At 44.6% G+C, this 27,070-nt stretch overlaps 1 protein-coding gene across 4 annotated transcripts in view; it reads right to left on the bottom strand.

Annotated features, from left to right (window-relative positions):
- Window positions 1–9,488: 9,488 nt before the first annotated feature.
- Window positions 9,489–27,070, bottom strand: part of RGL3 (ral guanine nucleotide dissociation stimulator like 3) — a 55,244-nt gene continuing 37,662 nt past the window's right edge. For all 4 annotated transcript variants that reach the window (XM_040415001.1, XM_040415000.1, XM_040415003.1 and 1 more), the window contains 8 exons: window positions 22,674–22,760; window positions 22,562–22,594; window positions 22,366–22,487; window positions 21,211–21,300; window positions 20,915–21,050; window positions 13,972–14,163; window positions 13,766–13,880; window positions 9,489–10,439 (listed from right to left, as the gene is read on the bottom strand). In XM_040415001.1, the coding sequence (XP_040270935.1) occupies window positions 10,345–10,439; window positions 13,766–13,880; window positions 13,972–14,163; window positions 20,915–21,050; window positions 21,211–21,300; window positions 22,366–22,487; window positions 22,562–22,594; window positions 22,674–22,760 (870 nt within the window). In that variant the 3' untranslated portion in view covers window positions 9,489–10,344. The remainder of the gene's footprint in view (window positions 10,440–13,765; window positions 13,881–13,971; window positions 14,164–20,914; window positions 21,051–21,210; window positions 21,301–22,365; window positions 22,488–22,561; window positions 22,595–22,673; window positions 22,761–27,070) is intronic.

The following is a 27,070-nucleotide window of genomic DNA, read 5'->3' as shown; positions in this document are numbered from 1 at the left end:
ATTGTCCTGGCAATCCCCTGGTATTCACCTTTTAAAGACTCACCGTACTTTCACACAATTTCATTTCATTTAATAGAGAATGGTGTAACTAGCAGGCTCGGACTGGCCCACAGGGGTACAGGGGAATCCCCCGGTGGGCCCCTGAGCAAGGTGGGCCCCTAGTCTCCCACCCCCTGCACAAGTGGCACATAACACAGTAGACTTACTGCACTACATACATATATTCAATGTATAGCACATTAACCAGCCTATGTTCATTTAAAAAACGTGTTTATTTATTATATTTAAATGTATCCATACGGTTGGCCCCCAAAATTAATTTTACTGGTGGGCCCTAGGTACCCCAGTCCGACGCTGGTAACTAGCACATTCCTAAATCACTTAATTTAAAAAAATATGTCTACATCCACCTGAAAAAAACCTGTAAAGTCATGGCCGCTAGGGGAGTCATTTCTACCTAAGTTGCAGTCCACTGCCTGCTGTCAGGCAATATCAGTCCCTGGTAACATAGACTCAGAAGAAGATTGAAAGGAAGTTGGGGCATATCAGAACTATCTGAGCTTCTGAGCCTGATACAAGAACTGCTTCTACATTGCTTCTGAACATCACAGGAGCCAGGGAAGTAAAGGAAAAGGGTTTCACACCAGTACTGTGCTGGCAGAAAGGAGACGTCTCCTGCTTCTGAGTGAAATGCATCTAGCTGTGCAGCTTAAACAGAGACTAATATGGTTGAAAAAAACATTAGGGAAGCCCAAACATAACTGTTCCTTCACAGTTCTGATTGTACAAAAAAGCACAGCCATTACTGCAAACTTTTTTTTTAAACTCAAGGTACGCTTTAACCCCTATACAGGTATCTGGACTTTGCTACAGTGAAGCGCAGATTTTCATGCAGTTTTCACTGTATTGCCGCGCCAAAATCAACATGTGGTACTTGCATTGCAAAAATTGAAATGCTGCAAATTTTCAAATCCGCACCGCAGTTCGATTTCTACGTAGAAAATTTCCATGCCATGTACATCAGATTTTGAAAATCTCATGTACTTAGCTGGTACTGTACTGCACACTTATATCACAGAAAACCACTGATCATTTACTATGGGTGACAACTTAGCATTATCCTGCGAGATTTATTGCAGCACAGTAAACCAGTAGAACCACTACGCCGCGTGAGGTGGTGATTCATTCATGTGTGTGACCTATATACAGTACATGGGATGATTCTGCGCCCTATAATTACTCTCAATAATATGGGAGTTATTGCTGAGAGGGGAGTATCAGATGAACGATATATCACAGACATTCTGCACTACACTACTTTCACGGTTTATTGCTCGGTCATACAACTTACCACCCAAATGAATTTTACCTCCTTTTCTTCTCACTAATAGAGCTTTAATTTGGTGGTATTTCATTGCTGCTGACTTTTTTACTTTTTTTCATATTAATCAAAATTTACCCAAATTTTTGCAAAAAAACGAAATTTTTCACTTTCTGTTGTAAAATTTTTCAAATAAAACTACATTTCTATATAAATTTTTCTCTAAATTTATTGTTCTACATGTCTTTGATAAAAAAAAATGCAATAAGTGTATATTTATTGGTTTGCGCAAAAGTTATAGCGTTTACAAACTATGGTACAAAAATGTGAATTTTTCCGCATTTTGAAGCAGCTCTGACTTTCTGAGCACCTGTCATGTTTCCTGAGGTTCTACAGGAACAGTAGAAACACCCCACAAATGACCCCATTTCAGAAAGTAGACACCCTAAGGCAGTGATGGCGAACCTTTTAGAGACCGAGTGCCCAAACCGCAACCCCAAAACCCCCTTACTTATCGCAAAGTGCCAACGCGGCAAGTTAACCAGAATCCTACAGTCCAATATAGTATATCTTTCATGTACTTTATCATGTAGTAGCTATAATAGCCTGCCTACATTCAGTGCGCTGCCTGTTCATGGTGCGTCCTGCGCTGATGAATGGCAGGAAAGGTCTAAGGCATATTGGTACAGTCAGACTTTTTCCAGGCTGTGGGTGCCCACAGAGAGGGCTCCGAGTGCCGCCTCTGGCACCAGTGCCATAGGTTCGCCACCACTGCCCTAAGGTATTCGCTGATGGGCATAGTGAGTTCATGGAAGTTTTTTTTTTTTGTCACAAGTTAGCGGAAAATGATTATTATTATTTTTTCTTACAAAGTCTCATATTCCACTAACTTGTGACAAAAAATGAAATTTTACATGAACTCGCCATGCCCCTCATGAAATACCTTGGGGTGTCTTCTTTCCAAAATGGGGTCACTTGTGGGGTATTTATACTGCCCTGGCATTTTAGTAAAGCGTGAGAAGTAGTTTGGAATCCAAATGCGTAAAAAATGCCCTGTGAAATCGTAAAGATACTCATTGGAATTTGGGCCCCTTTGCGCACCTAGGCTGCAAAAAAGTGTCACACATATGGTATCGCCGTACTCAGGAGAAGTAGGGCAATGTGTTTTGGGGTGTATTTTTACATATACCCATGCTGGGTGAGAGAAATATCTCTGTAAAAGACAACTTTTCCCATTTTTTTTTATACAAAGTTGTCATTTTACAGAAATATTTCTCACATACAGTATGAGTATATGTAAAAATACACCCCAAAACATATTGCCCTGCTTCTCCTGAGTACGGCGATACCACATGTGTGACACTTTGTTGCAGCCAAGATGTGCAAAGGGGCCCAAATTCCAATGAGTACCTTTTAGGAGGGCATTTTTAGGCATTTGGATTCCAGACCTCTTCTCAAGCTTTAGGGCCCCTAAAATGCCAGGGCAGTATAAATACCCCACATGTGACCCCATTTTGGAAAGAAGACACCGCAAAGTATTCCGTAAGAGGCATGGCGAGTTCATAGTATTTATTTATTTTTTTTGGCACAAGTTAGCGGAAATTGTTTTTTTTTAGTTTTTTCTCACAAAGTCTCCCTTTCCGCTAACTTGTGACAAAAAGTTCAATCTTTCATGGACTCAATATGCCCCTCAGCGAATACCTTGGGGTGTCTACTTTCCGAAATGGGGTCATTTGTGGGGTGTGTTTACTTTTCTGGCATTTTGGGCGGGGCTAAATTGTGAGCAACCCTGTAAAACCTAAAGGTACTCGTTGGACCTTCGGCCCCTTTACGCACCTAGGCTGCAAAAAAGTGTCACACATCTGGTATCGCCGTACTCAGGAGAAGTAGGGCAATGTGTTTTGGGGTGCATTTTTACATATACCCATGCTGGGTGAGAGAAATATCTCTGTAAATTGACAACTTTGTATAAAAAAAATTAAAAAAGTTGTCCTTTATTTCTCACACACAGTATGGGTATATGTAAAAATACACCCCAAAACACATTGCCCTACTTCTCCTGAGTACGGCGATACCACATGTGTGACACTTTTTTGCAGCCTAGGTGCGCAAAGAGGCCCAAATTCCAATGAGTATTTTTAGGATTTCACAGGGCATTTTTTACGCATTTGGATTCCAAACTACTTCTCACGCTTTAGGGCCCCTAAAATACCAGGGCAGTATAAATACCCCACAAGTGACCCCATTTTGGAAAGAAGACACCCCAAGGTATTCTGTGAGGGGCATGGCGAGTTCCTAGAATATTTTTTTTTGGGCACAAGTTAGCAGAAAATTATGTTTTTGTTTTTTTTCTCTAAGGCTACTTTCACACTTGCGGCAGGACGGATCCGACAGGCTGTTCACCATGTCGGACCCGTCCTTCCGCTATTTAGCCGGACCGCCGCTCCGTCCCCATTGACTATAATGGGGACGGGGCGGAGCTCCGGCGCAGCACGGCGGTGCACGGCAAAAGCTGCCGGACTAAAAAGTCCTGCATGTCCAACTTTTTAGTCCGGCGGCTTTCGCCGTGCACCGCCGTGCTGCGCCGGAGCTCCGCCCCGCTCCATTATAGTCAATGGGGACGGAGCGGCGGTCCGGCGGCATGGCGAAATAGCGGAAGGACGGATCCGACATAGTGAACAGCCTGTCGGATCCGTCCTGCCGCAAGTGTGAAAGTACCCTTACAAAGTCTCATATTCCACTAACTTGTGACAAAAAAATTTACATGAACTCGCCATGCCCCTCACGAAATACCTTGGGGTGTCTTCTTTCCAAAATGGGGTCACATGTGGGGTATTTATACTGCCCTGGCATTTTAGGGGCCCTAAAGCGTGAGAAGAAGTCTGGAATATAAATGTCTAAAAAATTTTACGCATTTGGATTCCGTGAGGGGTATGGTGAGTTCATGTGAGATTTTATTTTTTGTCACAAGTTAGTGGAATATGAGACTTTGTAAGAAAAAACAAAAAAACAAAAAAAAATATATATATATAAATTTCCGCTAACTTGTGGCAAAAAAAAAAATCTTCTATGAACTCGCCATGCCCCTCAAAAGTGATCTTTATAGCGCCGCAGCGATTTTACTGTGTTTTTGCAGTGATCAGAAAAAAATAATATTCTGTCACTGTGGTGGGGTGGACTGAACGCAAGTGTGCGCACAAGATCAGGCCTGATCGGGCAAACACTGCGTTTTTTGTAGAGCCTATAGAACATGTCCTATTCTTGTCCGCAATTGCTTTACAGTGGGGTGATCAATGACAGGGGGGTGATCAGGGAGTCTATATGGGGTGATCAGGGGTTAATAAGGGGTTAATAAGTGACAGGGGGGGGGGGTGTAGTGTAGTGTGGTGCTTGGTGCTACTTACAGAGCTGCCTGTGTCCTCTGGTGGTCAATCCAAGCAAATGGGACCACCAGAGGACCAGATAGCAGGTATATCAGACGCTGCTAACAAAACAGCGTCTGCTATACCTTTCAGGGGTTAAAAAAATCGCATCTACAGCCTGCCAGCGAATGATCGCCGCTGGCAGGCTGGAGATCAACTCGTTTACCTTCCGATCCTGTGAACGCGCGCTCCTGTGTGCGCGCGTTCACAGGAAATATCGCGTCTCGCGAGATGACGTGCCGATGTGTCCAGGAGGAATAACCCGGCCGCCCGCAGGACCCATCCCTGCGTTAGGCGGTCGGGAGGTGGTTAAAAAAGCTGATCATGTGGGAGCCGGGTGCTGGATCCCCCACCGATCTGGTACTGATGACCTTTTTTTCTTAGTTGTGGAAATCGATTTGCCGCATGTCAGTTGTTTCTGCACACAAATTTGCACAGTGTGCAGCCACCCTTAAAGGGGTTGTCCGGGTTCAGAGCTGAACCCGGACATATCCCCATCTTCATCCCTCTGGCCCCCCTGATATGAGCATAGGAGTATTTCATGCTTCAATGCTCTCCTTTGTCCTGTGCTGCATCGCGCAGGGCAATGGCTTTTTGTTTATATTATTACACTGATGGGCGGGCTTTAGCGCTGCCCTAGCTGTTTTAAAGCCGGCCCATTAGTACCAGTGACGTCACCGGGTTCACTTTTAGGCGGAAGCCTCCACCCAGCAGTCACCATGGAAAGCGCAGTATGTCACCAGATCTCCAGAAAATGCCTTTACTCTGCACGATGCTCATATCAGGGAGGCCGGAGGGGTGACGATGGGGATATGTCTGGGTTCAGCTCTGACCCCGGACAACACCTTTAAGGCTAGGGTCTAAAATTGCAGTGTCACCGTGCAGTCATATCGTTTCTCTGTGGGAAATTAGGTCCAGGTGACCTTCCAGCCATTGTAAAAAAAAATCCAGTCAGCTTAGACTGTGTACCTCTAGTAAGAAACATAGCTGTCATCCCAAATCCAAACCACCATCAGTACCATGCTCCTCCAAATTCACACCCCACCTCAAAAATATCATGTGCACATGGCAACGTCTCCAGTATAAGAAATCTCTTGATATACCTATACCATACCAATATAATGGTCTCCATACTGACCCACTACAGAAATTTAGAGCCAGCCCCCCCGCATTAATTTTATCTTATAGCTCGAGCAGAGAGCGGCTACAAAAAGTTTCTCACACTCTGGAGGACTCCTACAAGGGTGGCACATTTCACCAGTGGGAGTGCTGAAGGGAAATTGAACACTAGCTGCCATGTTTCTCCTCAGACCACAGCTGATTGCTGAGAGTTCCAGCAGCAGGATCTTTGGGGGTCGCTTCTAACAAAAAGAGATTGTCAGACAATCTTTTAATAACTACAAAAAAAAACTTCTCTCTACCCACCACCAGACGATTTATGGACCATTCCTTCTAGGCTTAGGTGGCCATTCTCTCTGTTTGTAAAGATCTAATCCAAGACGTGAAGACATTAGCTTCATGAAGGACCCATTGTCCAACCACTTTCATTAGCCCAGCTTTCTTTACGACAGTGCCCCTCATCCTACAACTACTAAAGCACATTGGTCTTGCACTATCCCACCAGTGACATTCACCTTCACCCAGGACAATTTTTACCATTGTCCCACCCACATAAATGACACAGTATCTTGTATTAAAGTGCTTTTTATTGTAGTTTATGGTCACATTACTTTGGATGTCCATCTTAATGGTCAGTTGGTTAATGACTGCATTATTAGTGCTCATTTATGGTTAATAATCTTCTGGGGGGAAAAAATAATTACCCCTTTGGTCATTACAAAAAGTTTGATATGGAACTTTAGAAAAAACAAGTAGTTAACGCAGGGGTAGGCAACCTCCGGCACTCCAGTTGTTGTCAAACTACAACTCCCATCATGCATAATTGCTCTGTCTTCTCAGAACTCCCATAGAAATGAATGGAGCATGCTGGGAATTGTAGATTCACAACAGCTGGGGTGTCGAAGGTTGCTGACCCCTGAGCTAAAGGGTTTTGTAGTCCATCCACCAGGTAATGGCCTACACTTGGCCACATATTGTACATACAGTATTTTGTAATATGAGACAATGTCTTCATGTACTGGAATGTTCAAAGAAAGTTTTGTGGCTTTTTTGTGATCTAATTTTTTACTTTTTTTATTTAAACAAATTGCACCAACTCTACCTATGAATTTTTCTGCTCTTGCTCTTTCGACATTGTTGTAGACTTTTTCTTACTCTGTGAATAAAAAAAGATTGTCTCATGGAGAGCCAATCTATTGTATAGCAGATAGAACATCCTGTGGCCACTAACATGTACTTGAATGATGGTCACCCAAACTGGAAGTCAGGTGTGAGATAGCCATACATGTGCTTAAATGGTGGTCACCTAAACAGGAAGTCAGGTGTGAGATAGGCAACCTGAACTTCTATACATGTACTTAAATGGTGGTCACCTAAACAGGAAGTCAGGTGTGAGATAGGCAACCTGAACTTCTATACATGTACTTAAATGGTAGTCACCTAAACAGGAAGTCAGGTGTGAGATAGGCAACCTGAACTTCTATACATGTACTTAAATGGTAGTCACCTAAACTGGTAGTCAGGTGTGAGATAGGCAACCTGAACTTCTATACATGTACTTAAATGGTAGTCACCTAAACAGGAAGTCAGGTGTGAGATAGGCAACCTGAACTTCTATACATGTACTTAAATGGTAGTCACCTAAACAGGAAGTCAGGTGTGAAATAGGCAACCTGAACTTCTATACATGTACTTAAATGGTGGTCACCCAAACTGGTAGTCAGGTGTGAGATAGCCAAGCTGAATTTCTATACATGTATTTAAATGGTGGTCAACCAAACAGGAAGTCAGGTGTGAACTAGACAAACCTGAATTTCCAAACCCTGCAAAATAAACTAAAGAAGAACTAATTAGGAAAATAAAGATAGACTCAGCAATTGTGTGCCATACTTTTTTTTACCAGGCATGTTCAGCTCTTACCGTGGACTAGGCCTTTAAGACATCTCGATATGTGGCCAGTTACTCTGAGCACCTTATTAGCTCAGAAAAAGGTTATATTTACATATTAAATAACATCTACTTCACTACTTGGCTTCTGTCATTTTAGAACAACCCAAAATGCACTTTTTTTTCTCAGACCGCACCACGGTCGGTCTTGAAATGTCATAAGCAATTAAAGAAATAACTTCCTTACTGCCTCCAAATCTCCTGACCTGGAATGCGGATGAGAAATCGGTGCTGTCCTCTCAAGGTTACCTTTTGTCTGCCTATGCATTAATTTTCTATTACAGTTTTGGGCCTAAATGACTAATCTCAGGGATTTGTAGAGAGGTTTTGTAAAACTTAAAAGCTATTTCTATTAAATGGGTTCTCCGGGCTACAGAGATATGGTTGACCTATCCTCAGGATAGGTTATCAACATCAGATCGGTGGGGATCTGAAACAGGGCACCCCTACCAATCAGATGTTTTGGGCTGCTGAGGCATCAGAAGCTAACACCAGAAGCAGAAGGCTCCATACACTGTAGCTTCCAGTGCCACTTGAATGGGAGTTGAGCTGCAGTACCCCAGAATGGCCACCACACGGTGTATGGAGCCTTCTGCTACCAGCTTCATACACTTTATAGTACACAGCTGTTGACACCCGGCACCTCCACCAATCTGATATTTAAGACCTATCTGAAGGATAAATCATCAATATCTGTAGCCCGGAGAACCCCTTTAAGTATCACTATGATTAAAATTTTACATTTAAAGGGTAATTCCAGTCAAAATTTACATAATCAGAGACACCCTACAAATTAGTAAATTCAATGATGAAGAAAATGTTAGATTTTTTTTATTTTTATGAACTTGATTCTAAATGTCTCTCCCATTATGCCTCAGAAATTAGCACAAATGTTATATTTCATCATCTAAGCAGAGTTTTCTTGTATTGCCCCTGCTCATTCAACTATCCTGAGAGAATTTCTGGCTTAGAGAAGTAGTTGTCAGGCTTGTTTGGCTATTTATATTGGCCCCCTAAGGACAAGCTAATAAATAGTATAATACTGCCCCCTATGCACAAGAATATAACTACACTATGTGTGGGTTTACAAGGGATCAGTCCTGTCCAGCTATTGTGTGAGGAGGTAAGTTCTAGACAGGATTGGAGACGTTGGATGCCATAGATCTTCCTTTTTCCAAATCAGTTGATGCTGTGCCACATAAAAGATTTGTACAGAAAAGGCTTAACTGTAGCAGCCAGTGTCAGGCAGCTGCTGCCAAAGCTAATACGATCCTGGGTTGCCTCATAGGAGGTATAGATGCCCATGATGAGAACATAGTTCTGCCACTTTGCAAATCACTAGTCAGACCACACATGGAGGACTGTGTACAGTTCTGGGCTCCTGTGAACAAGGCAGACATAGCGGAGCTGGAGAGGGTCCAGAGGAGGGCAACTAAAGTAATAACTGGAATGGGGCAACTACAGTACCCTGAAAGATTATCAAAATTAGGGTTATTCACTTTAGAAAAAAGACGACTGAGGAGAGATCTAATTACTATGTATATTACAGGCTATAGCTACTAGAGAGGGGTCGTTGATCCAGGGAGTTATTCTGATGCCTGATTGGAGTCGGGAAGGAATCTTTATTCCCTAAAATGATGAAAATTGGTTTCTACCTCATGAGTTTTTTTTTGCCTTCCTCTGAATCCACTTTACAGGATAACAGGCTGAACTGGATGGACGGATAACTTTTCTCGGCCTTACAAATTATGCTGCTATAATACTGCTGCCTGAGGATGAGGATATAACTTCTATAATACTGCTTATTATGGAGAAGAATAAAGCTATTGTATTATTGCCCTATAGGATCCAGAATATAGTCATTAACATACTGCCCCCTATGGACACAACTATACATACTATAATACTGTCCCCTATGGACTAGAATATAACTACTATAATACTGCCACCTATGGACTGCAATATTACTACCTATGTACTAGACTGTTACTACTATAATACTGCCAACTATGGACAAAATTATGAACCCACACAGATTGAGACATTTTAATACATGACTGGAATTGCCCTTTAAATAATTAATTATAAGCCAAATGCCTAAGAATTTAAACCAGGAAAAGTGGCACACCCGATCCACTTATCATGTCACGTCCCTAGTACAAATTACCGCTAACCTTTCAGTTATGTCATCCAAAAATTGGGATCCTCCCTTACAATCATGACCATAAATAGGTGTGCATACACAAAAATAAGGGGTATTTTTCTAAATGTCCAGGTGTTTTTATATTAATGATCTCAGAAGAATAGGCATGTTGAATATTAGAGTGCACATTAGTATACACAATTTAGTGGTGACGACCAGAAGCCTTCCTAATGAAGACTGGGCTAAGAAAATCTGGAGGAACACAGGTTCAGAAGATGAACTTTCCAGTTGTTATAGGCTACACCGTCTTCATAAATACGCATGTTGGAGATGGTTCTTCAGAAAGTTCCTTGCGGCAGTCCCGAGGTAATGGGCTTTGGCAGGTCTGAAGGTCAGCTGATTTTGACTCTCCTTCGTAAGACAAAGTCAAAGTTGGCAGAAGTGTTCATGGCATAATATACGTTGGCAGTGTCCGGGATGGTCAACTCTGTAAAGGATTAGAGAGGAAGGATAATATGGCGGAGATCCAACATATTGCTCTGAGCAGAGATAATAGCAAACACTGGTTCAGTCCACACAATCACTACCTCAGTACACCAGAACAAGGAGTTCTGGAAGCGATGCTGTGGCCTCTACAGAGCCCTAATCTCAACATCAACTAGTCTGTCTGGGATTACATTAAGAAACAGAAGGATCTGCACAAGCCTACATCCACAGAAAATCTGTGGTTAGTTCTCCAAGATGTTTGGAACAACCTCCCTGCTAAGTTCCTGTGTGCAAGTGTAGAAGATGCTGATGATGTTCTGGAGGCAGAGAGTGGGCACACCAAATATTGATTGGATTTAGATTTATCCTTTGTTTATTCACTTTGTATTTTGTTAGCTGATAAAAATAAACTATTAACACTTCTATTTTTGAAAGCCTTCTTACATGGCAGCATTTTTCCACACCTGCCTAAAACTTTACTGTACCATCACAGTACAACATCCCAGTATACCACCTCAGTCCACCACCTCAGTAAACAACCTCAGTCCAGCACCTCAGTACAACACCGCAGTAGACCACCTCGGTCCAGCACCTCAGTACAACACCTCAGTAGACAACCTCGGTCCAGCACCTCAGTAAACAACCTCAGTTCACCAGGTCTCGTTGGTCCAGTATGTTTACTAGGACACAAGGATGTAACATCTGATGTGACCATGTCATCCAGTCTATTGAGGCCACAGTGACACAGAGGGTGTAAGGGTATGGCCATATGGTGGTAATTTTCCGCAGCAGAATTTCTAGCATGGATTTTGCCGCAATTCTGTGGATTTTACCCTATGTATGGCACAGGGTGAAATCCACAGCATAAATTGTTATCATTTAAAAACTGCAACACAGGTCATCTACTTTGCTGGACTTGCTAGTGTTCAGATGAAGGATTTTGTCAGTGAGAAAATCCAGCACGTGTCCCACTGCAGAAACTGCTGTGCTGTCCATTCTGGTTCTGTCATGGGTTTTCATACAGACCCGATCTAGGTTTTGCTCCACTGAATGGAGCAAAACTATGAGTAAGCTCACTATGCAGCTTTGCGGAGGGTCCACATGGTAACTGCACCAAGAATAGACCTTTAAATTTTAGGTGCGGTCTCGAAAAACCGGGCTGCAAAAACTCTCGACCACATAAACTGCACAATGCATTTTCAGCACAGATTCGGACAGTTTTTCAGCACCAAATCCTGAGGGTATGTTCACATGGAGTATTTTCTGTGCTTAAAAACCTGATGCCAATTCCACATCAGGTTTTTTTTTGTATGCGTTTTTTTCCTGACGCTTTTTATAATGCAGTTATAGATGTGGATTTGGCGTGGCTATTCATTCCTGCCCATGCTTGATGATGGATCAGGTTCATAAGAATTATGTTGAAGGGGTGGGGGGAGGGTGAATGGAGAATGGCGTTAGATTAGGGGATGTGGTAGGCCAACCTAAAAAGATGTGTTTTTAGGGAGCACCTAAAACTGTGGATGTTGTGAATTAAACTAATTGCTTGGGGTAGACCATTCCAGAGATCTGGTGCAGCTCGGGAGAAGTCTTGGAGACGGGAGTGAGAGGTTCGGATTATGGTGGACATTTGTATTCATTGGCAGAGCGTAGAATATGAAAGGACGGTAGACAGATATGGAGGGAGAGATGTAGGGGGGGTGCAGCACTGTGGAGAGCAACATAAACTGAATCCTGCACTGTATGGGCAGCCAGTGCAATGACTGGCACAGGGCGGAGGAATCAGAGTAGTGACTGGCACAGGGTGAAGGCATCCGAGTAATGACTGGCACAGGGTGGAGGCACCGGAGTAGTGACTGGCACAGGGTGAAGGCATCCGAGTAATGACTGGCACAGGGTGGAGGCACCGGAGTAGCAGTTAGACAGATGAGCTTGGCTGCTGCATTCAGGATAGACTGGAGAGGGTAGAGTCTGGTGACAGGGACACCAATTAATAATGAGTCACAGTAATCGAGACCGGAATGGATCAGGGCAACAATGAGAGTTTTTGTTGTTTCCACAGTGAGAAAGGGGCGGATTCTAGAGATGTTTTTGAGATGCAGGTTTTTCTGGGATTTAAAGTCCAGGAGGCGCTCCTATGAGTGATTGACAACTGTCCCTCTACGACTGTGTATACAGAGAAAGCTGGACCAGAAAAAGCAGAGATGTAAATGTATGAATGATAAGTTATACTGAATCTTTTCCCATAGAACTGTATATCAATCTGCTCACCTCCTCCTGCTCTATAACATGCTGCCTGCAGCTTAAATACCATGTTCAATCTGACAGGTTCCCTTTAAGGCCAGTAGATTGGCGCATGCTGAATACGAAATGGTGGTCTGCAGTGTCAAATGCTGCAGAGAGATCCAGAAGAATGAGCAGAGAGTAGTTACCGTTGCATTTAGCTGTCAGGAGGTCATTTGTCACTTTGTCACCAGATGCTCCAGGAATTTAGAGATGAAGGGGAGATTAGAGACAGGTAGGTAGTTAGTTGCACAGAAAGGGTCAAGAGAATTTTTTTTTTTTAGTAATGGGGTTATGAAAGAGGAAGGGAAGATACCAGAAGACAGAGGTTGAAGATTTTAGTTAGTTAGAATTTTTAACATGCAGATTCCACATTGAAATGTATGGGGAAGATCTGCAGAGTGCACAAAAAAAAAACCTTAATGTGAACATGCCCTAATACTGTGTGGATTTTCTGCCCCCAATGTAGTGTGTCCACTATGTCCAAACTTATCCTTAAAGTGACCACAGCACTGAGCCAAAAAAGTCACTTCCCTTAGGCAAGTCTCAGACTAGCGCTAGAGATCCGGCAGGCTGATCCCTACTGGAACAGCCCGCTGAATCTCTGGTGCTAGTCTGAAACTAGACTTACCCCACCTGGAGAACTAAGTGGGTGTAGTACTCCTTGCTTGGTCAGTGCTAAGGGGAAGTCTGAAATCAGCACCACTTCTAAAAACATTATGATCTAAAATTTCTGAACCAGAAAACAAGACAATAAAAATAAAATAATGAGATGAAAAAAAAATATATAAAATAAGACAAAAAAAATCAAAAAATTAAAGAAATAAAAAATAAAATAAAAAACATAAAAAAATATGGTGACATGCATAAAACCATAAAATAAAATGAAATTTAACTACAATACATATAATAAATTAGACAAAAAATAACACAAAACCTGTCTAAAACATAAAATACAATAAAATAAATACAAAGTAATAAAAATGATATTGAAAAATACTAAATAAATTATAAAAACTAATTAAAAAAATGCATATCCATGCTCACCTTTTCCCTCGGATAGTAGCTGTACCAGCTGGAAATCGTCCGGTTTACACATTTCAATGTTGTGTTTATGTAGAGCTCTCTGGATTACAACACGGGATTTATCCTGGCTGGTGAGCTGAAAAAGAGGCAAAATATTAGAAAATCACATTACATTTTTTTTTGGAAATCAGTAGGGTGAGGGCAAACAAGCGTGCAGGGCATCTTACCAGTATACTCTTGTACAGGTTTCCATGAGTGTTCTCCATGCTGACACGGATAATACAGAGATCGGCAATCTGCTGGTTGTATACAGGGAGGGACGGAGAGATGGGGGAGCGAGGTGACGAAATAGATCGAGGACCGTCTTCTCTTCCCGGAGTGCCGGGGGGAGTGTGAGGTTCCATCAGACCTCCATGGTCCTGCAGGAGCCAAAAATCATGCAGATGTATACTGGTAGTATATGAGATTATAAGGAGATATACTGGGTATACAGGGATGTATGAGGTTATATGGCGGTATACTGGTTATATGGAGATGTATGAGGTTATATGGAGATATACTGGTAATATGGAGATGTATGAGGTTATATGGAGATGTATGAGGTTATATAGAGGTATACTGGTTATATGGGGATGTATGAGGTTATATAGAGGTATACTGGTTATATGGGAATGTATGAGGTTATATGGAGATGTATGAGGTTATATAGAGGTATACTGGTTATATGGGAATGTATGAGGTTATATAGAGGTATACTGGTTATATGCCGATGTATGACGTAATATGGAGGTATACTGGTTATATGGGGATGTATGAGGTTATATGGAGATGTATGAGGTTATATAGAGGTATACTGGTTATATGGGAATGTATGAGGTTATATAGAGGTATACTAGTTATATGCCGATGTATGACGTAATATGGAGGTGTACTGGTTATATGGGGATGTATGAGGTTATATAGAGGTATACTGGTTATATGGGGATGTATGACGTAATATGGAGGTATACTGGTTATATGGGGATGTATGAGGTTATATGGAGGTATACTGGTTATATGGGGATGTATGAGGTTATATGGAGGTATACTGGTTATATGGGGATGTATTCGATTATATTGCGGTATACTGGTTATATGGGGATGTATGAGGTTATATAGAGGTATACTGATTATATGGGGATATATGAGGTTATATAGAGTGTGAGACAGTGACAGGTCTCACGCTGGTTGGAGGCAAGGAAGGGGTGGATAGTGCGGTCCACACCCCTGTTCCACCACAGGTGAGACAAGCTGGAGGTAATCGGGCTGGCATAAGGCACCTCCCAGAGTGTCAGAAAGGGGGGAGTGTGTTACCTGTAGACAGAGGCCTGGAGGCTCTGTCTGTGTGGTCTCAGCTGGGCTAGGCTGAGGGACCACGAGGCTTAGTGACAGCCTGGAATTTGGGGGACGCAGTGACGCCTGCGGTACAAGGGCCACAAGGTCAGAGTCGGGAGGACTGCTGGACCACAATCCCCCAAAGGGACTTGCATTTGCTACAGCCTGGAGGCTGCTGGGCTAGCTGAGAAAGCTGCATGTTATAACCGTGTCTGAACAGCACTCTATAGGTGAGTCAGGGATTCTGCACTATGTTTAGTTAGAGCCCAGCCGGGCAGGTATTTGTTTTGTATTATGTTTGTTTTGCTAAGGTGCCAAATAAAAGCAAAGTTTGGACCTTAAACTTGGTGTCTGGCATAGATATTTGTGTGAATGACCCCCGGAGAAGAGCTAACCCCCTACAATTGGTGTCGGATGCGGGCAGGTGTCCCTTCTGATAAGTAAAAGTGCTGGAAGCCTGCTAGTTTGCAGGGGCTGCTGGAAAACTGCTGGTGTTAATCTGGACATTTTTATTTTATTTTTTCTGTGGTGCAAACAGTGCAGGATTTAAAGGGCCAGAAGCCCAGTACAAGAGACTGATCAGTGGAAATGGCTGCAAAATGGTATAGCCCGTGGGAGAAATCCTGCGAGTTAGTGATCAGGGGAATCCCGCTGGGGGTCAGTCTAGACTCCCGCCAGCAAGTGTCTCGGGTCCTGCCTGAAATTCTGGACTTTGTAACAAGGGGGCCAGAGACAAAAACTACGGTGTCACTGACCTTTGTGACGGACTATGGTTCTGTGCAATGGGAGCTGTTAAAATGTGAGACACTGGAAGTGGAATTTGTACTGGGCAAGGACTTTCCATTGTTTGGGCAGTTGTGGAGCGGAGTTCCTGATAAAAAGCAAAGATATGCTGTTGCCAAGGGCAACCGTCGGGAAGACAAAGAGGTGGAGAGCGGTGCAGTTCTCAGAAGTACATATCTTCTCTGCGACTGTGCACAAGATTCTAAAGGGTGCGGCTGGAATGACCGTCCAGAAAAAGTCTGGATTCAAGGCCAGGGCTTTTTTCAGTAGCAACGGTTGCATCACGGAGTCTGCAGGTGATCGTGGTACCAGGAACCAGGGGCAGTCTTCCAAAGTCCGGAAGAAGGATGAGGATCTCGGTAGAGATGTCCCTGGAATGTCCTCGGCTCCCAAGACTGCCAAACCCGTGGCATCAGGGGGTAAGAACGTTTTTGTTGATTGTGTGGCAGACCCCATTACAGTGAGTCGGCGGCAGTTGCTACCTGCTGGGCCGGTATGGGGTAAGACACCCAGTCAAGAAACTGCTACAAAAATATGTGACAATGTGAAAAAAGCAGTGTCTGAACAGGCGGATAAGCCTGCTGTGATTGCTCCCTCGCAGAAATCTACAGAGGAGAAGGTTTCTGTGTTACCTCAGTTGCCCATGACCAAAGCTAGTTTTGGGATGACAAGGATCCGGGATCCCATGCTAGCCCGGGTAAGAGGTAGCACAATATTGAAACCTGAGACTGGTAAAATATTAAAGGTGCTGGACAGTCGTGCGGATAAGGACTATCCGCTGATTTTCACTGAGCGTGAGACTCCAATGAGAACAGGGACTTATGAATTTGATGTTACAGATACGCTCATGCATGATGGAGTATTGGGCCGTGATATCGGTTTGTTGCTGTGGGGTAAGGTAGACACTTCTGCAGATAGTGACGAAACTCCTGCAGAACCTGTACCTGTCCCTTTAAGTGAGGATCTAAGGGAGCTGCACTTTGACCTGCATGGGGAAAGAATATTGACCATTGGAAACAATGGTGCTGGTCAAGTGCAAAGTGATGGTGACAAAAGTGCGGAAATGCATGATGTCATATGAAATATGTGGTGACCGTGATCTATCTTTTCTGTTGCAGGTTGTGGTCAGGGGAGAAGCGCCCCCTGGTGGTAAAAATGTAAATGATGATGAAACTTTATTTTTTGCATCTGCTGTGTTTCATGAAGCACTATATGACTTAATCAAAAGGTTTGAAGACATGCCTATAAGTAGTGTGGAGCAAAGCCCAGCTCCAGCTCAGTGTTTGAAGGTGCAGGAAAATATGATAGGGTTAGAGGGTGTACCGCACGTACCAGAGGTGGAAATGCAGTCTCCACAATGTTGGTTGGTTACTAAGGAAGTGTCCCAGGTGGGGATTAGCTCATCGGTGCCCCTAGAGGTCAGAATTAATAATGGCACGAGCGGTATAGGTGACGTATGTGCTGTGACCGATAGCAACCCAGAGAGTGAAGCTACCATGTCAAGGTCCTGCGAAACAAAGGTGGTTACTAGTAGCGACCAGACAGTTATATCTGACGAGATGAGAATTAAGTCGGGTGACGTCAGCCTAGGGTCTGAAGCCCATATCCAGACAGTTGTAGGTGACCTGACACGAGAGTACAGCTGCAAACAGGAGGATGATCTCTCTCTCTCTCCTCACGCTCCCTAGAAACGTTAGAGACGGGACTAGCTGTCTTCACAGAGCAACTGAAGAAAGTTTCAGAAAGGGCAAAGAAGGAGAGCCAGAAAGAGAATGGTGATACTCCTGCAGCAGAGCCGAGCAAGGAGCAGCTGGAACCGGAGGCCCAAAAGCAGGGCACTTCCCACAAGCTTGTGCAAAAAGCTGAAAAGAAACTGCTGAAAAACATGGAGTTGGTGGTTCAGCGCCTGGAGAAACAGGGTGTGACATACAAAAAGGTGGAGCAAACCAAGAAAAAACTTCAGCGAGAATTGGATGATCTGATGGTGGACCTGGACCACCAGAAGCAAGTTATGTCTAATCCAGCGAAGAAACAGGAGAAGTGTGACTGGCTCCTAGCTGAAGAGAAATACATCTCGGCTCGATATGGTGAAAAACGTGACCAAACAGAGACTGATGCTTGGGAAAAGGAGACCAAGGCCCTCTCCTTGGCTAGAGCCCTGGAAGAAGCGCTCGAGGAGCATGCTGAATTGGAGAGGCTGAACAAGCAACTCAGCGCAGAGACGGAAAATCTCATGAGCTTAAAAGATGAGTTGGAGAAATCTAAGTGTGCTCTCGAGCAGCAGGTGGAAGGTGAGAAACCTGAAGAGGGGAGTTCTCTGGAAGACGTCAAGAAGCCAGAGCCTGTTAAAAATGGGACTGGAGATGGTGGCACTGTGGTGCTGGCTGTGGCAGAGAAGATGGAAGATGCTTCTGCTAAACCAGTTGATGGGGCTGATGTGGATGCCGAAGACCACAGACCCGTGGTAGCGTGTAGCCTAGGCCTGGAAGACGTCCCCTCTGCATACAAGGCCTTCCAAATAGCCAGCAGGCTGCTGGGGAAGAAGTACGAGGAGGTGAACGATCAGTTTTCGGATCCGGGCTATTACGATGGGCTGTATCTCCTGACTCCTCCACAAAAGGAGAACAGTGTCCTGGGTGAGCCTCTGGAGAAAATGACAGAAGACGAGGAGTCTGCTGAAGACCCTGGTGCCTCCTGCCTCAATGAGAAAGAGGGGGAGGGGTTAACAGGGCAAGTGTATGGTGCCATGTCCGAGAAGGATGAGAAGGCGGTCAAAGAGACTGGAGACTTCAAGAAGACAAAGACTGAAAAAGTTAAGGCCGATGTGTTGGTTGACGTGAAGTCCCCAGGTGCTACAGAGACCAAAGTTAAGCCAAAGGGAGTCGCGGCCGAAGTGGAAAAAGCAGCTAAAGAAGCAGAGGTCTCTAAAACTGCCATAGTAGCTGGGGTAACTACTGCTCGAAAGAAGGAAGAAGTGACCCAGATGCATGTAAAAGAAGCGAGTAGGGGGCAAGCATTCTCTGCTGAAGGAGCCCTGCAAAGCAAAGGAGAAAGTGTCGGGATATGACCATGACTCGGAACAGTTCAGGCAAGAGCTGCAGCAGTCCAAGAAAGGACGTGAGGCGCATGTGCAGGAGCCAGAGGATCTAAAAAGAGAGAGAGATCAAAATATACGACAGCGCATCATTATCACTCGGGAAAGAGTAGGAAAAGAGTATCTGGCCATGAGATGGGCACATGAGGCCTTTAGGCAGTTTCGGTTAGGCAAGATGTTGGTTTTGGTGATAAACCAAGCTCTGCTGGCGTGGGTCTGGCAGAACAAAGGGAAGGTACGTGTCACTGAGGTTCCTGGCCTCGGTGAAATAAGAACCGGTCATTTTCTGTGTCAGCGGCAGCTAATGCTCGCTGACACTGGGCTACTTAGTGTGGCTGTAAAGCCAATCTGGGCCGGTTCTTATTGGGAGCAGCCAAAGAGCAGGTGGGTGGCTGTTCCCCACGTCCAGGCCAGGTCGATACCCTCTCACCAGCCTCCCGTGGTTGTGCAGGTGTTCACCCTCACGGGCTTGAACAAAGGGGGGGGATATGTGAGACAGTGACAGGTCTCACTCAGGTTGGAGGCAAGGAAGGGGTGGATAGTGCGGTCCACACCCCTGTTCCACCACAGGTGAGACAAGCTGGAGGTAATCGGGCTGGCATAAGGCACCTCCCAGAGTGTCAGAAAGGGGGGAGTGTGTTACCTGTAGACAGAGGCCTGTAGGCTCTGTCTGTGTGATCTCAGCTGGGCTAGGCTGAGGGACCACGAGGCCAAGTGACAGCCTGGAATCTGGGGGACGCAGTGACTCCTGCGGTACAAGGGCCACAAGGTCAGAGTCGGGAGGACTGCTGGACCACAATCCCCCAAAGGGACTTGCATTTTCTACAGCCTGGAGGCTGCTGGGCTAGCTGAGAAAGCTGCATGTTATAACCGTGTCTGAACAGCACTCTATAGGTGAGTCAGGGATTCTGCACTTTGTTTAGAGCCCAGCCGGGCAGGTATTTGTTTTGTATTATGTTTGTTTTGCTAAGGTGCCAAATAAAAGCAAAGTTTGGACCTTAAACTTGGTGTCTGGCAAAGATATTTGTGTGAATGACCCCCGGAGAAGAGCCAACCCCCTACAAGAGGTATACTGATTATATGGGGATGTATGAGGTTATATAGAGGTATACTGGTTATATGGAGATGTATTAGATTATATGGGGGTATACTGGGTATATAGTGATGTATGGGGTTATATGGAGGTATACTGGGTATATGGTGATGTATGAGGTTATATGGAGGTATACTGGTTATATGGGGATGTATGGGGTTATATAGAGGTATACTGGTTATATGGTGATGTATGGGGTTATATAGAGGTATACTGATTATATGGGGATGTATGAGGTTATATGGAGGTATACTGGTTATATGGGGATGTATGAGGTTATATAGAGGTATACTGGTTATATAGGAATGTATGAGGGGTTATATGGAGGTATACTGGTTATATAGGAATGTATGAGGGGTTATATAGAGGTATACTGGTTATATAGGAATGTATGAGGGGTTATATGGGGGTATACTGGGTATATGGTGATGTATGGGGTTATATGGAGGTATACTGGTTTTATGGTGATGTATGAGGTTATATGGGGGTATACTGGGTATATGGTGATGTATGGGGTTATATGGAGGTATACTGGGTATATGGTGATGTATGAGGTTATATGGAGGTATACTGGGTATATGGGGATGTATGAGATTATATGGCGGTATACTGGTTATATAGGAATGTATGAGGGGTTATATGGAGGTATACTGGTTATATGGGGATGTATGAGGTTATAGGGCGGTATACTGGGTATATGGTGGTTTGTGAGGTTATATGGGAGTCAGTTATTATTTTGGGGGTGATGTGAGGGATGTAATGTAATTGCGTTCTGGTAATAATACATTATATATAGGTATGTACAGTATATAACACTACATTATACCTTCGCTGTGACGGGCTCTGCAGGACACAGTGCAGCGATGAGGCCTTCATCAATCTCACAGCTGCTGCAGGAACCTGACGGAGATACCCGGTCTCCATTCATCTTTGGACTGAACACTTCAGAGCCTAGTAGTAACCTGTGATACAGATGACAATATAATGAGATCATTAGTAAAGTAAAGGGGTGTGGCTAGTAGAAGGGGTGTGGCTAGTAGAATGGGAGGGGCTAGTAGAAGGGGAGGGGCCTGGCACCCCAGACACAATGATGGTGTCACACCATGCACACAGGGCACTTACGAGCTGAACCTCTTGGTCAGTTTCCGGCGTATACGTGGAGAATTTGGGCAAGAATCCGCCGGGGGCTCAATGGTTCGGGATATCCTGTAACTGTAACACCACAATCAGTCATTTACCCATATACACCGAATCTCACATTCTACACCCATATTACATCATTTATACAAAATCAATGCAGGTGCCCACCAAGCGGGGTCAAGATGGACATTGGACTCTGGAATGACAGGTCTATCCTTAGCTCCCACAAAGCAGAACTCAAGGAAAGTTGTGTGACAACCCTTTCTGGAACAGTACGGAAGTCATAGGGTTGTCACCCACTTTTTCCAGTACAGATATAACTAATAAATGGCTGAATAGAGCTTTTAACACCTTGATAGAAGAAGAAGACGACAAAGTCAGCATCCATAGTATGACGCAGTATATGCACCACACTAGAACTAGAAGGGTATGTACACTTCTGCAACCATTTTGTCATTTGATCCAGTGCCTAAGAATGAAGCAAGACACTGTACCATTAAAAGTGATGATGGTGATGCACTGCTTTATTGAATATTGCATGGGGCATCGTGATCGGCCAGGGGTGAGCGGACACTGCACCTCTCTAAAGGGAGGAGATGACTCATATAGGGCCATTTTGGCCCCCAAGGGTCAGAAGTTGGGCTGGTGCCCATGAGAAGTGCACACCCCTACAGGAAGGTATAGGTTGGATTGCGGCAATTGCAGTGTGTGAACTCTAGAGGCGCTAGCGAGAGTTTGCAAAAGGTATACTAAGGCTGTAAGTGCAATTGCTGTGCAGAGACTAAGTGAGGAGTCAGGCCAGAGCTAAATAAAGGTGGTTTGCCGAGCAGGGCGTAAGCTGCTGATAGATGAACAGGGCGAGAATATCAGATAATTATGTACCCAGCCGGCGGCCGTGAGGAGTTCAGGCCGCCCCCCGGGCATCAGCCCACCAGGAAATTTACCTGTAGGGTCTATGGCCTATGTGGGCATACCCTATAAGTCTTCTGGGTCCTATTAGTAGGGAGGGGCGACCTAAAACACTTGCCCCAATATCCATCTGGAAGGGCTCCGAAGACTCCCCACCCAATCATGTTTTCGTTTACTCTGTCCCTGGAAAGGGTAAACCAAAGATAAATAAAAATTAGAGCGCCTCACCTCTGGTCCTCCGTCAGCTGGCGATGAGTATAAAAAGCTTGTAGGATTTCGGGCTTTGGCGTCAGGACATAATGACGACATGTAAGCTGCAGTTTCTGGATCTTGGCCAAGACTTCATACTCCTAGAAACAATACAGTGTGAGCTCTCGGGACAACATACCGATGATAGTATTTGTCAATGTGCTAGAAGACTTACCTTTCTCCTCTTCTCAAAGTTTATCAACCCACCCTATGAAGGAGAAAGAAGTAAATGGAAGAGGGTCTGAAGGACGAGTATGTGCTACCAGGGCAAATATAAGTGGTCTCACCTCTACTAAGTCAGGAAGAGCTGTGTCCAGCATAACAAGGTCTGTCAAAAATGTCCCCAGATAAGGCACCGTCCCTTGGGCTGGTCTCTGAAATAAGAATGAAGGAGATGGTATCCCTTTGTGTCTATTACATGAACTATTCCTGCCCGCGGCCTCCACTAGAGGGGGCTCCAGAGCTCACGTGTGTTCACATTGGTTCTGTACATATACAAAAGTAATGCTATATCATAGACTCCCTCTCTATAGTACAAAGCCTTGTTTTACCACCATGGCCTGTGAAGGTCTGCCACTCTTCAAGTATTTCTTTACTGGTACAATGTGGCTGCCGCTGGTATTAGGGGTCTTATGGCCGTCACTGTTTTTAAGGGGTCTTATGGCTGCCACTTTTATTAGGGATAATATGACTGTCACTGTGATGAGTATTTGCAGCTGTTACTATCATCATGGGGGTCCTGAGGATGTCACTGATATTGGGGGTCATTAGTAAGAGGGTATTGTGGCTGTCATTGTGTCACTGTTATGACATCATTCTGGTGGTACTGCTATGGGGTAACTTTGATGGTATCATTAGATAAAAAGAGATGTCCAGTTTAAAATAAACATGTTTCATGCACCCGGTTAGAGCATTAACAGAGGGGAGTCTTCTTTTCAGGATTATCATCTCTTGACCACAGTGGAGAGGGGTTATGAAGAGCCTTGCTCTCTCTGGAGGACCTGTCCTGTCCTGCATTATACAGCCGAATTATTGATTTTAATGGACATTATGTAATGTTTAATTTCCCCTGTGGTGGCACTGCAGGGTAATTGAGCACTTGCCCCACAAATCACAGCTGATCACTGGAGGTCCAACAGGAGGAAACTTTGTGATCAACTTATAGCAAAGGGAGCCTTCTAACAAGTAGGGATTGTCCAGATCAAAGAACTTCTTTAAGATGTACATGATAAGGATCATCATATCTTGGCCACAGTGAAGAGGGGTTATGAAGAGCTTTGCTCTCTCTGGAGGAGCTGTCCTGCCCCACAAATCACAGCTGATGGCTGGAGGTCCAGCAGGAGGACACTTTGTGATCAACTTATAGTAAAAGGAGCCTTCTAACAAGTAGAGATTGTCCAGAGCAAGGAACCTCTTTAAGATCTACATGATGAGGGGGCTCTCATCAATTACAAGGCTGTTTCACCAGTTTTCAAATGTGCGGTGTTGTTGGCCAGAAAAAAACTAGAGGAACCCCACAAGTCCTGAATCAGTGGCAGTCCATACTCGCAGGACCCCACCAATTGTATATTTTCAGATGATACTTCCCCTTTAAGGATTTGTCTTGAAGAAAGATGTATTGACATAAGGGACCTGTTATGATTTATGTGTACTTTGTACAAAAATGCTCCAGAAGTTTTGCATACAGTACAAGGAGCTCTCTGTAAATATACAGCTTGTAACACAAGGAGGAACAGGTTAAGTACACAGGTGTGACGTAAGGAGGAGACATTTTTTTAAGATGTTAAGAATGATAAGATTAATGGCTGATTTTATTTAGGAACAAGCAATTGGTCTGAAATGAGTCCAGGAGCTACATGTTTGGGTGCCTAATATTCTACCGTTTAGTGTCTACAGCCCTAATGCAGTCCTATATGTCTTCATGGTAACAGACTATTAACAAACAGTATGCAGTCTGATCCTGCAGTCATAGGTGATTACATAGGTCCCCTACTTTTTAAAACACTGATAGAAAGAATCACAGGACAGATGGAAGAGAGTGTGACTGCAGGATCTGACTACACAGGTTTGTTTGTGGTCTGTTACCATGGAGACATTTAGCCATGCTTAGGAGCAAAAAGGTCAGAAATAGAGATGAGCGAATCGACTTCGGATGAAACATCCCAACTCGATTCGCTTAAAACTTCGTTCTAATACTGTACGGAGCAGAATCTCCGTACAGTATTAGAATGTATTGGCTCCGATGAGCCGAAGTTATTGCTTCGCGAAGTCTCGGGTTCGGTTCCAAGTAGTATCTTGGAACCAAACCCGACTGTTTTTTTACAGTACAAATTAATTTATGAAGTTATTGCCCAAAGTCTCGCGAGACTTTGTAAAGCAATAACTTCGGCTCATCGGAGCCAATACATTCTAATACTGTACGGAGCTATGTTTCCTTCATAAAAATTCAGCTGTTTCCTAGTATGGCCACTAGAGATGAGCGAATTTTTCAAATATTCGATTCGGCTAGTTTGACAAATTTTCAGAAATAAATTTGGTTCGATACAAATTTATTCCTCGCGAATCGCGTTAAAAAAAACGTCTATTTCCTGGCTGCAGAGAGCCTGTATAGTGGTGTAGAAGACTGTGCCTTGCAGTAACACGCATAGGGAGTCTGCTGTGGTAGTGAAACAATACTGTGAGTCAGTATGACATGCAGATGACAGGCGTCGCTCTTAGAATCACTGCACACTTCACTTATTTGGGCAGTTAAGGGGCCAAAACTGAACAAATAACTCAAGTGTGAACTCAGCCTTACAGGTGAATGTTACCGGCAGGTATAAAGAACCTTGCAGAGGCCCAAGATCCTACTATAGCGTGCAAAAGCGCACTCCCTTTACACCAATTCACTGATTCCACATAGATATCTACAGAACCTGTTCTATCAAACACATATGCAAGTAGAGCCCCCCAACAGAGTGGAGTGGGTGTCAGCAGTAAGTTTGTGTTGACGTCACTGATTATTTTGCCCTTCATCTGATCCATCAGAACAATAACCCCCAAAAAACGGATCCTGTCTGTGGTGCATCCGCCTTCACTCGGTCAGCATTTGTTCAGTAATCCATCAGTATTGCTAAAGCCAAAAAAAACAGGAGTGGATCCAAAACAGAGATGACACGTGAATGGAATATTTGCATGTCTTCTGTGTTCTGTACCCACTCCTGCTTTTGGCTACCAAATCATAAGCCAATTCTGATGCAAAATAGGGACCATGTCATGCAGGCCTTACAGCTGCTACATAGACAGGATCCGTTGTGCTTCTCATTTTTCCTTCCTTCTGACAGATCAGAAGAAGGGTCAAATAAATAATGATGTCAGCCAGGCCGAAAGGCAAAATAATGGCCCAGTCATGAAGTGGGGAGGGTGGAAACAGCATGAGAAGTCCACAAAGTGGCCACATGACATAGTGGTGAGGTGGAAGCAGCATGAGGAGACCACAGAGTGGCCCAATGAAAGAGACTGGAGGTGGCAGCAGCATCATCAGGAGGAGACCACAGAGTGGCACAATGACAGTGTGGAGGTGGCAGCAGCAGCATCAGGAGACCACAGAGTGGCACAATGACAGTGTGGAGGTAGCGGCAGCAGCATCAGGAGACCTGAGTGATGAGGTGGCAGCAGCATCAGGAGACCACAAAGTGACCTGTTGACAGAGTGGGGAGGTGGTTGGCAATACCAGTACCAGCTGAAGATGGTGGGTGAAAGAAGGAGCACTTGGCATCAGATGTGTGGCATCAGGCAGGTGGCAGCATCAGAATAGTAGCTGAGGCAGGTAGCTAGAAGAAACCAGTCTCTTTTGTCAAAGTGTGTGGCACCATGGATGATCTAGTCTGACGCATCAGGCATTGGTGGGTGAAAATCCTGGTTGATCCACACCTGATTCATCTTGACAAAGGTCAGTCTCTCCACATTATGGGTGGACAAGCGAGTTCTTCTTGGGGTAACTATGGCACCCGCCCCACTAAACACCCGCTCTGATGCCACACTACTGGCCGGGCAGGACAGCTTTTTCAGGGCAAAGTCTGGCAGTTGCGGCCACAAATCCAGTTTGGCTGTCCAGTAGTCCAGCGGATCTTCAATGTGGGGTGGCAGAGTGCTGTCCAAGTATGCCACCACCTGCTGGTTCAGGTCCTGCTCCAGGTCTGGCTGCTGCTGCTGCTGGTAAGTAGTTTCTTCACTAGGCGGGTGAAAAAAGCTGCTCATCAGCGTCAGCAACTCTAGACTCAAGTTGCTGCTGATGGAGCTGGAACTGCTCCTACCCCCCCACCCTGCTACAGAAGCCATGGCAGAGGGACGTGAGCACAGAGGCCCACCCCCCCCCCCCGGTCAGACCTGCGAGAGGATGGCTGATGGCGCAGATAGCTAGCGGCCAACTGACTACATAGGATGTCTCTATAGTAGTTCAGTTTGTCCTCCCTCTCAGTGGATGTAAAAAAGGCCCCCATTTTGGACCGGTAGCAAGGGTCCAACAAGGTGGAGAGCCAGAAGTCATCCCTCTGCCGAATGCTAACAATTTGGCTGTCACTACGCAAGCAAGTGAGCATGCATCGGGTCATTGGTGCAAGTAACTGTCATGGACGACATTTGCAGATAGCTGGAACTTATAAATAAACGAGCGGCTGGCTTGATCCCAAACTAAGGAGCATAT

Source organism: Bufo bufo, chromosome 1, assembly GCF_905171765.1.
Source record: "Bufo bufo chromosome 1, aBufBuf1.1, whole genome shotgun sequence".
Taxonomy (NCBI): domain Eukaryota; kingdom Metazoa; phylum Chordata; class Amphibia; order Anura; family Bufonidae; genus Bufo; species Bufo bufo.
Note: the sequence above shows the minus strand (reverse complement) of the source record. Positions and strands in the feature narration are given on the sequence as shown.